The following is an 11,366-nucleotide window of genomic DNA, read 5'->3' as shown; positions in this document are numbered from 1 at the left end:
CCACGAGATGGCGCTAAGTTAATTTTGGTCCAGCAGGTGAAGGAACTTGTTTGCCACTACGAGAAAGAATACACGGATTCTAGGGAGGTCTACTTAATAAGAGGATTAATTGTCTATATAGCACCGTCAATTTTGTAAAATACTTTCTAACCAACACTAACATATTGGTTATATTTATAATGTTGCTACTTGTCATGTTAAGTCGACGTATCGCATAGCACTAGTCCTACTGTTGGGTTGGATAACGATACATCCTCGTGTCGTGTCTGTTTTACGTCAGGTAAAATACACTTCTAACTTACTGATAATGTAACTTTTTTGGTTATCGAAATGTTTTTCAAACACCATAGAAATATATTGCTCTACATGTAGGCCTATTTTTAAAAAAGAATATGGCCTCTACCGTTTATAGTTTAGGCTATATGTATGTGTAGCCTATATGGCCTCAATGTAGGTCCCCACGGTAACACGAGTCCCCATGAGTCTGTGTGTATTCAGGTTCCCACCGGGATGGAAGCACACACACACACACACACACACACACACACACACACACACACACACACACACACACACACACACACACACACACACACACACACACACACACACACACACACACACACACACACCATGACTTCACCGGTAGATGGCAGTAGGTGTCTGTAACATTTACCAGCCATTCTGTTAACTCCACTATTCAATATTAACAAGGCTAATATTGTACATGGGATCGCCATTTAAATAGATAAATATAATTAGACCTACACTAAATGTACAAGGATCGTACCAATACAATCAGTCCAATACAAAAAACTATTCATTTCATCAGCCAACTACCACAGAAAATAATGTTTGATTAATTTGTGATCACTGTATAGGATATGGGAAAATTGCATTTGAATGTCTATATTTACACAGGAGATGTAGGACCATGACCAAACTACCTGATCTTTTTAGAGTTGAAGTCCTCAGAAATTGCACAACAGCAGTCAAAGACTCTTCTTGAATGAACATCTGGACATAATTACCCTTCAACACCTGCAGATGTTTTCAGGTAGGGTAAGTTTAGGATACAGTATCCCTCCCTCTGTATAGAAATGTTATCACAAAAACACATCAAGGTAGGTGCTAGTTAATGCACATATTCAAGCTAAGTGAAATGAATGAATGGCTGATATGACCACATCTGGCCTTTGCCTTAAATTGTTAAGGGGAGTTTCTCGAAAAATCATAGCTGAAGTTAGTTTACTTCAAGGGGCCTAAATAGAAAACATGGTTTTAAAAAGAAAAATGCCACTTTGCTGCAATTATGCATTTTTACATAAAAATGTACACTGTAAAAGTTGCTGCGTTACATTTTTAAGTACAATCAACTTGGATGTTTAGGTCATTTCAACTTGTATTACATTAAACTGACTTTAAAAAGAGTTGAATCTTGTATAACTTTAAATTGTGTTTTTAAATGGCTTAACGTATTTTGATGAGTTAAAGCAATTTAAAAGTGTACATATAAGATAAATACTGGTAAAGTTTCTGATCATTTTTTATTGCAGTTGTTTTAAAGTATGATACCAAATAGTTTAACCCCCAAAACTCTTAAAATTAAAAGTCGTTTGTGATTCCATGAAGAACCTTAAACATCCATGTAACATATCCATTTCACAAATAGTTATTTATAGTAGAAACAAAAGGATCTTTAGATAATTCAAATGATCAATTCTGTTAACAGCTGTTCATTTAAAGGTTCTTTGGGGAACCCAAAATGTTCATGCAAAAACTCCCTTTTGGAACACAACTCTTTGCTCCAAATAACGGTTCAAAAACGTGTAGATCCTCTATACTGTGACAGTGTGTTTTATGTGATTAGATTGTGTACGTATGTGCAGTAAACATCTTGTTGACATTATAGGCCTACTGTCTCCGCATGACTGCAGTGGATCGCGCGCTGCGGACTTTCATGCGCGTGCACATGGGTGTGAAGCACGCGCACGCACTTAACAAGGAAATCATCGGTGTTCGGTTCTTTCAAGAATATGATATGACCGTTTCATTTACTTCAACATGTTCTCATCCACTAACATCAGAAATAGCAGTGCATAAACGCCACGCATCTGCTCCAAATAGCAGCAATGAATAGTCATTGAAGCGATAAAAAAAACCGTCACAATGTAGTTTTAACAGCTTACAAATTGAAATATAATCCTGCATATCAAACCCGGGGATATAGGAGAAAACAAACGGCTTTGTATTGAGTTGTTTTGTCTTTATTATTTTACAGCATTTCTCCGAGTGCATAGGTGTTTCAATAGAAGTTCAGACGCCCAGATGTCATATTAATTATTACACCCGGGAATGACTGGAACCTTCCCTGAGCCTAGAGTATCATGAAAGAAAGAGGGGCTTACAAAACGCTAATTGGAGTCTGCAAATGCACTGACAGAGCATGGTGGATATGTTTCAGAGTGTCCTAGCCGGAGTGAATAGAACCCACGCTTCTTTTCAAAACGCCCTTGCTGCTCTAAAAAAGGAGAAGGGGGGAAAAAGAGAGAGGAGTGAAAAGAAAGTTGGAGGGGGCTGGGTGCTTGAATGCTGGCCTGATCTTGAATGCCTCAGCCAACTAAGAGAAATTACACAATTTATTGCACCCCCTCCTCTCCACTCCACATGCATCGCGCGCGCACACAACAGCGGCGCAGGCAGTCATTCAAACAAAGTTGGTTGAAAATAATGTGCCATCATGCAATGAAAGTAGCGAAATTAATCGAGAGATATAATGCAAGTAAATAAATTGTCGGGAGCTTTTCTTGACACGCTTCCAAAAAATAACCCATCCGTTCCGCCTTTCCAGCTGTGATGATTTCTTATAATGACTGGCCAAATTCATCTTGCTCTGATTCGCTAAATATTCTCTCTCTATATATTATATGGCTGTAACGCGTTAACAATGTAGCCGTTACCGTGACAGGCGTGAATTCATAACTAAACTATACATTTGAGTCCAGTAAAAGCAAAGTGCTTTGAATGAGATTGTTCGCCTTTGAATGGAAGTGAACAAGTGGTTCTTATTCACATCAGCAGTTACACATTGTTTGCTATAAGATCTGATTAATTTGATAAGTATGATGACCGACATTTTAGAAAGCTTATAAACAGGATTCGTATGTGATTAATAGAGCAAACTGGGGTTCTCACAAACACTAATCATACGCCTAAAAATGTTGAAAGTATATTGATTTCAAACACCTGAAACCACCAGTCCTCCAAACTACATTTGCTATTTTTCCCCGTTAATGTCAGATCAGGGCAAGTTGTCAAATATGTTTGGAATGTTATAAATTGTTATCATTGATGCCAGTATTTGATGGCAAAAATATTAGTTTGGTACAATTTTTCCAGATAAACTGTGTTGACAGGTTATATTCTGCCATTATTAGAAAAGCCTAACATTTTAACAAATTCATGAACTTTCGAGTGTATATTTAGCGGTAAATACATTACAGTCCATCGTGTCCGTAAACATGTTTGATTCTTTTTTCTTTTTTTCCTCAAGCTTTTTCCGTGTTTTAACATTATTAATCGTCAGTTTAATGACTCTTTTCTCGATTAAGCGCCATAATGAAAACTCGAAATGCGCCCTTGTTTAATTTTACAAGGTCACTGGATGCATTTATTGCAGCTCGAAGTTAAGTGTGTGTGTGTGTGTGTGTGTGTGTGTGTGTGTGTGTGTGTGTGTGTGTGTGTGTGTGTGTGTTGTTCTCCGAGAAACACTGGTCATAACCGAAAAACACCTCAACACCACAGTCATTCTTTACGAGAAGTTGTTTACTCAGTGGCAGGAGCGGCACGCGCCTGGCGTACGCAACGCAAGCGCATCTCAGGGGGCGTGGTCAGGAGAACGCGCGACGGGCCGTCGGCGTATTGAAAAGGCCGCGCTGTTTCCATCTCCTAACTCAGAACAGGTCGAGAGTCCGGAGCACCCCTGCCCATTGAATCCACACGTGAACGCCACGAGCAAGACGCACGGCCACTGGGCAGTCCAAATAAACTTTTGTGCTTTCCCTCGCTCTTTTTCCCATCCGCGAAATGGACATCACTGCCAAGATGGAAATAAGCGTAAACCAGCAGCAGTTCATGGCACCTGCCTGCTTTTTTGCCTCGCAGAGCATCCAACTCAGTCCGACCGACAGCCAGTGCAGCAACAAGTCCGCATCGAAACAGGCGAAGAGGCAGCGCTCATCCTCCCCGGAGCTGCTTCGGTGCAAAAGGAGGCTCAACTTCGCTGGCTTCGGGTACAGCTTGCCTCAGCAGCAGCCGCACGCGGTGGCCAGGCGGAATGAGAGAGAACGCAACCGGGTAAAGCTGGTGAACAACGGCTTTGCTACTCTCCGCGAACACGTTCCCAACGGAGCGGCGAACAAGAAGATGAGCAAAGTGGAGACGCTGCGTTCGGCTGTGGAGTACATCCGCGCGCTCCAGCAGCTCCTGGACGAGCATGACGCGGTGAGCGCAGCGTTCCAGTCGGGCGTCCTGTCACCCACCATCTCCCAGAACTACACGAATGACATGAACTCTATGGCCGGTTCGCCCGTGTCCTCTTACTCTTCAGATGAGGGCTCCTACGATCCTCTGAGTCCAGAAGAACAAGAGCTCCTGGACTTCACCAACTGGTTTTGAACGTTCGAAAGGTTCGTATGAATTAAAACATCATTATTGCAGCAATTGCTGCGCTTTTACTATTTTGTTGTTCATGCAAGATATTCACCATGACATGTTCTCTTCCTAGGAAACGCATACAAATCGCAGCACTCACTTGGGAGGAACTCGGATGTCCTCCAAGAACACAGCACTGCGTTTGCGCTGAAGTCCGGTTCGGATAGACTCGAATCCACACCCAGAGATGGCCCATGCATACCGGCAAACCACGGGTCCCGAGTGTCAAAGAGCCAAAGGACTAAAAGGGAAGAGCGGGAGACCAGTCCTTCCAGCGCATTCGCCCAAGAAATCTGTTTTAAAATGACTTTCCACGACACTGTGGCATATAAACAATAAGCGAGCGTTGTTCTTTACCTATGCTAATGTAATCAAAGAAGGTTTGCCTTGATAGACCCCCTCACAACTCTAATATGCTTCCAACTTGGCGAATTTTATTATATGAAGTTCTATTTGTATAAAATGTTTTTTTTAAATATATTAAGATATTTTTGTATGTAAGAGATTTATAGATGGTTTTGTACACATTCATTTTAATATGTATATATTTCTGACCTATAGCTTGCCGTAAATTGCTCATTACCTCTCGCTTATTCAGACTTATAGTCTTAAATGCATCGCAGCTGGCAATTCCCTTTACGGTTGTGGGGGGTTTAGAGGAGTTTAATACTCAAGAGTTTAAATTTCAACACCAACGTGTCTTATTTAATAGGAATTATAATTGCAATTGTAATATGACTCGAAGTGATCAAAGGTTATGCAGCTATTGTCCAAACGGAGGTGTTTTGTGTCTCCACACTGTTCCACTTTGCCTTTACAATGCTGGGGTTTGCATCTTTCAGAAAATAAGAATATGCCTTATCTCCATATTTTCTACAGTTTAGTCTCATAATAAAAGTTTCTAAAAGAAACATGTTTTCTTGAGTTTGCTTGTGTATTGCAACTTATTATATTGTAGATTACTGAAAGCAAATTTATAAGAACACAATCAAGTGTCAAGTGTAGATTTTCGTTGCACATTTTCTTTTTTATCAAAAGTGATAAGCCTGCTAAGCCTCGGCAGTCTGCCTGTTGTCAGGCAGGAGGACACGTGACCAGCATACTGGACCGTTTCACAGACTCTATGCGCTCATAATGAATGCCAATTTGGAGAAGACCGCACTTTTGGAAAATAAACATATTGTTGGCTCACCCTACTAACACTTTTGTGGGTGAGAATGGCAGAGAGAGCATACAGGAACAAGTACTCACATGAGAGTGTATAAACATAGGATGGCTATTTGCTTTTATTATTGTTAATAATTATAAAAACATAGTTTTACGTAAAACAAGGGAATACGCTTGTTAAAATACTGAGAAATATATACGACTTTTGTGGACGTAAAGGGGCAGATGGTTCTTAATATATATGTTTATGTAATAAAATATTTGTTAAGAAAATAGTGTTTACAGATATTATGTTTTTCGTATTTTCTCTTCTTTTTCTTTTTCTTTCTTTTAGCCTAGAATCTGGACAGTTACACCACCTAGGACATTTTAACTTTAGGCCCAGCAAAAATATCAGAATAACTTTTCATTCAGAAATTGTGAAAATGTTATTCATATTCAAGTAATTTTCTATTGCGTTTTAATGACAAACTTAAAATATCCTAAAACTCGAGCGTGACGTCACTGACCCAAAATACAAACGCATTTAATAAAACACTATTGTTAAGTTTACACATAACTCTCAGTCGTGAAGTTTCAAGGGAGTTTGACAGGTAAAGTGTGTGTGCGCTCGGGGTGGGCGCGTGCCTGCTGTAATGAATTGAAAGGCTCTGTTCGCGTGTGTGGCGCTCGAGTGGAGTCGGCTGAAGGCGCGTGTGCCTTTCTGACAACAGCGCGCGACACGCACTCAACAACTGCCCCTTTACAAACTCACGGCGTCTGGAAGCGAGTGCTGTATACAAGAGGCAGGTGTTGAAGAAGAAAAAAACATGTCCCAGACGAAAGTACCGCGAGCATTGTTTTGGGTAGGCTATAGGCCTAAGACGAAATAGCTTACCCCAGCTTATAAATCAGCCAAGTTTTACTTAACTTAGATTCAAAACAATGTTCTTGTTTTTAATTAGCTCGACCAGACAGGTTCGTAGCTAGTGGGCTGAAAGTTGGAATTTTACATTTCAAAATAGAATCTATTTTACATATTTGGGGTAGGCTATTGTTGGCCAATTCGTATAAAACCGTATCTCGTTCTTTTTCGTACGATCCACTTACGTTTCCGTTTAGGGGTGGACCTTCATGCTTACATATTTTTCTTTCTAAAAAAATCGTACTTTTCCGTACGATTCACATAAATTGATACGGAACTGTCGCATCGTATAATAGTTATAGGTTTTGTCATGAGATCTGTCCAGATAAGTCAACAACTGTATTTAAATTTTGTTTTAAAACAGATCAAGTCAGTTGCCCCCGATTTCTTTGCGACTGTGTGATTCACTGTGACCCAACTTCTATGACATGTTAAACCACCATCCAAAATAGATGGGTCTGAATGGTCAATAGCTTGGGAAATCAATTTTTGCACTTATCCATCAGTCGCTCTTATCCCTCTTATTGCATCATACTGGACCCATTTGTTAGTTACATTTCAATAGATAGAGCTTCATATCTATCTGGTGTGAAATTAATTTGGGGAAGAGAGGCAATTCTTTTTTTCCCCTCTGAGTCCTTAAAAAATCAATTAATCAGGATCTCTGAGATGGATGAAACACATTTTCCACTTGATTTTCTGGCTTCTTGTGTCTGTCGCTGAAAGATAAGCCGGGAAAACATATATAAATGATGGCTTAAGTTTGTTCAAGGACAATGTTTTATTAAGAGACATTGCAGAAAAGCATTACTAATTGTTGGTTTGTAGTTTACTTAGTAGTTGTTGGTTTGCTGGAGTAAAGCTGCAAAAGATTTCTTTCGTTTTCCCCCCACAACTAAACACACACAGAAAGTAATGGAAATGTTTTGCTTAAACTTTTCCGTTCACCTGTTGTGAATGCACTTTGTGTCTAACCAGACAATTCAAGCCACCAATTCCCTTAATAAACTATGCATGCTCAATCTGAACTGTGTCCAAGGGAACGGTAACAAGCAACGCTGTGTGTAGTTGTGCGCACAGCCCACTGGAGCCTGTCCGCGTGTCCATCCCTTTGTGGCAGAACGTTGCCTCCTCATTATGCCATGCCTGAATAGAACGGGAGCGGCAGCATGTAACCCACACTGATTAGTGATCCGGGCCCCTCTGATGTTCTCTCTGTTGAAATTCATTGGGACTTCTTGTTATCACTCCTCTCCAGCCTCCTTTCATTCTCTTTGAAAGTGCTGCCATCCTTGCCTCTCAACTTCTTCAACAGACTTTGTAAATCTAAAGACGCAGACTGTTAGACAGCACTCACTTCCTCATGAGTGCCCAGAGAGCTTTTCACAACTGTCCAATCTCTAACAGAGGACTGCGGTCATTTCTTTAGGGTAAATGAGACCGGTCGTTCTCAGTTTTTCTCGCTACCTCGATCCTTTTCAGTTTTTCCCCCTCTCTCCTCTTTCTTATACAAATGCTCACTTTTGTTATGTCTGAATGTGACGGTGCTCTCCATGCTTGTCAAGGCTCTTCTGTCCTCTTTCCCCATGAGTCCTAGTTACGGTGAGTGATTATCAGTGATGATAGGATGTTTGACGACCATGTTTGCTCAAACTTTTTGCTCTCTGTACACCAAATGTGAATTACATTTAATAAAGCCTCTAGCCTGCATGAAATATGAGCTGCTCGACTGTGGCCCTGAAGAGTGCAGAGCAAACAGTGTTTCAGTACCACAGACAGCACTCCTCTATGACTCTGGCCACTGATGCAGTCTTTTGCAGTAAATGAAATCCATGGCCTATTTTTCATGAAACAGAGTGAAGTTTTGTCATTTTGACAACACAGTCAGTCAGTGCTGACATTTTTTTCTTTGGAGATTTATTGACATGGATGATGAAAGAATAATTAACAAAGCATTGTTGTAGTTCATTTTTATTGATGCAGGTTAAAGAGGGGCACTTAAACATAATCATTTTTATCAGTATTTTTTTCCATATTTATTACTTCTGTACTTAGTGCTGATTTTTTTTTAGCTGTGGAACACTTGACAAAATTTGATTAACCTTAATTGTTTCTACTTTACCAGTTGCCCCACCTGTATTCACTTTATATAATATAATATAATATAATATAATATAATATAATATAATATAATATAATATAAAGATATATTTAAAGAGCACAAAATCAGCATATTAGAATGATTTCTGAAGGATCAACTGACACTGAAGACTGGAGTAATGATGCTGAAAATTCAGCTTTGACATCACATGAATAAATTAAATTTTAAAATATATTAAAATAGAAACAATTATTTTAAATTGTAATACTATTTAACTGTTTTTTCTGTATATATATTTTTAATAAATGCAGCTGTGTGGAGCCTAAGAAAAAATTTCACAAATTTTCAAATCTTACGAGCCCTAAACTTTTTTCAGATATGTGTATATATATAAATGAGTGTGTGTGTGTTTTTAATGTTTTGCACTGGAGTTAATATGAAATAACCATTGGGGCAAACAGTTCTTGTTGATACCATCACAGGTTACTGGAGTCATCGAAGGGGTTGGCGATCACCGAGTTGTGGATGAGGATGAAGAGAGGCAGGTGAGCAAGGAAGTCGAGAAGGTCGAGGGAGCGCAGATTGCGAAGTTCCCGTCTTACCGACGCCTCGTGCTCCGGCCTGATGCCCCCTGCCTTGAGCTCCACTAGGAGTTGCTCTGCCTCAATGCAGCCCTCTGGCGCCCCAGCGCCCCCTGTCTGGGCCTCCAGTAAGAACAGGAACAACTGCTGTAGAACAAGCATGAATACTCAGGTCAGTACAACAGCATCAATGTATTTAATGTCAGATCTTATGACACTTACATTAGGCATGCATGTGCACTGGATTTCAATATGAATATTCTGGGTATATTTTGATTAATTAGGTTTTATTTTGAGTGCTTTACTGTTGCAGATGTACTTTCACTCCTGGGCAAAAAAAAAAGGAAAAAAGGCCAAGCCAAGCTTTTACCTCAAATTATTGTTCAGGAAATTAGCGAAATTTAAGCAAAAAAAATGTTAAAGCATCTCTACCACAGTGAAGCATGGAGGAAGAGATGTCATTGTGTGTGCACTGTGGAGTCTTAGCTGCTGGTAATGGTGAGCTACTTCACTGTGTAAAGTCATTTAATGCTTTGGAGTACAGGAGATTATTTCGGAATGTTTTGCTTCCCACAAATGAAAAGTCGTTATCTAAAGAGGAATGATCAGATGTTGTTTTTCAACAAGACAATGCTCCTGCCCAAACTGCAAAGACAACCAAGTAGTGGCTTGAGAACAAGTCCATCAGACTCATGTTTTGGCCTGTCAGAGTCCAGATTTGAACCCTATAGTGAATATTTGGTCTCACATTAAACTCAAACAAACTGGGAGACATGTTTCAACTATGAACTGCATGAAACTATTAATATTGAGTGGAATAACACTGACTCTCCTTCCTGTAAAAAGCTGTTTGCCAGTTTACCCACATGGCTTAAGCATTCACAGAAAAGTGAAGACGTATTTGTATTTGTGCAATTCTTGTTAATTTTCTGAACAGGGATTTGAGATTAAATGTTGGAGACCATTAATAGACCACTAAATATTTTGACATTTTTGGTTTGGCCTTTTTTGTGTGTGTCCAGAAGTGTAGTACAACCAAAATTAAATAAATTAAAAACTTTTTTTAATCAACCCTATTTACAAGGCATTTTCCTGGGCTTTAACTTGTGGTACATACAGTAGCAGCACGAGTCTATAACTCTTCATTCACATGTACAAATCCTTTGTGAGTGAATACATTCATTTGTCCCGAGTCATCACCTATTGCACATTTCTGGATAGCCAGGGCACTGATGTCGGTATAACCTGTATGTTTGTGTGAGAGAGTGAATGCGTATGCTGCATGGGTTCACACGTGTGCCAGAGGGGGCTCAAATTACAGCGGCCTTTTCCTACTCTTCTGTGAGCGCACCTGTTTGCACAGTTAAATGCATCCGAGGTAATGACTAAAAGTGAGTGTGTGTATGTGTGTCCTGTAATCCTCTGGCAAAGTGCCCACTCCTCTCTCCTCTCCCTCGATAACAATTCAAGCCCAGCTCACTCTGTAATTAGCCTCCCCTCTCCACCTAACCCTTAGACCAGGCAGGGGCTCAGTTTCCCCAGCCTCCGCCATCAACTTTTATGTCTCTACGCTTTTCAGCAGCCGGCCCTTTCTGTTCAATGGGTCTGGTCGGGTCTTTCCACTGAATGGCCACCTTATACCTCTGCTTTATCCGAGATGAGCAGTATGTCTTTGCTTGATTACAGAGCACGCTGCACTGGATGTACACTGACGGCCACTTTAATGAGATTACAGCCTGTAATCCATGAATACGAGGGAGGGGGAAAGGCTGAAGGAAAAATTAGTTCCTACTGAGAGAGGGAGAGGGAGAAAGAGGGACAGAATTGCCAAATGAACAGGAACAGTTAGCTATGAAGCAAGTATGACAGATGAAATATCATTATTGTCAATAGAAAACAA

At 40.1% G+C, this 11,366-nt stretch overlaps 2 protein-coding genes across 6 annotated transcripts in view; one reads left to right on the top strand and one right to left on the bottom strand.

Moving 5' to 3' along the window:
* Positions 1-38: 38 nt before the first annotated feature.
* ascl1a (achaete-scute family bHLH transcription factor 1a) lies at positions 39-5,624 on the top strand. Of its 2 annotated transcripts, XM_077233820.1 has the most exons (4): positions 97-280; positions 961-1,057; positions 3,834-4,688; positions 4,787-5,624. In XM_077233820.1, the coding sequence occupies exon 3, from the start codon at positions 4,087-4,089 to the stop codon at positions 4,675-4,677; it is 591 nt and encodes a 196-aa protein (XP_077089935.1). In that variant the 5' UTR covers positions 97-280; positions 961-1,057; positions 3,834-4,086; the 3' UTR covers positions 4,678-4,688; positions 4,787-5,624. The 2 variants fall into 2 exon arrangements, with proteins under 2 accessions (XP_077089934.1, XP_077089935.1); XM_077233819.1 differs by having other exon boundaries at positions 39-280; positions 922-4,688.
* A 3,670-nt stretch (positions 5,625-9,294) lies between these two features.
* LOC143741856 (uncharacterized) overlaps positions 9,295-11,366 on the bottom strand; it is a 63,951-nt gene continuing 61,879 nt past the window's right edge. For all 4 annotated transcript variants that reach the window (XM_077234352.1, XM_077234353.1, XM_077234354.1 and 1 more), the window contains one exon: positions 9,295-9,613. In XM_077234352.1, coding sequence (XP_077090467.1) covers positions 9,362-9,613 — 252 coding nt within the window. In that variant the 3' untranslated portion in view covers positions 9,295-9,361. The remainder of the gene's footprint in view (positions 9,614-11,366) is intronic.

This window comes from Siphateles boraxobius, unplaced genomic scaffold (genome assembly GCF_051911475.1).
Source record: "Siphateles boraxobius isolate OS27281-9 unplaced genomic scaffold, OSU_SipBor_1 19, whole genome shotgun sequence".
Classification (NCBI taxonomy): Eukaryota; Metazoa; Chordata; class Actinopteri; order Cypriniformes; family Leuciscidae; genus Siphateles; species Siphateles boraxobius.
This window is presented reverse-complemented; position numbering and strand designations above follow the sequence as displayed.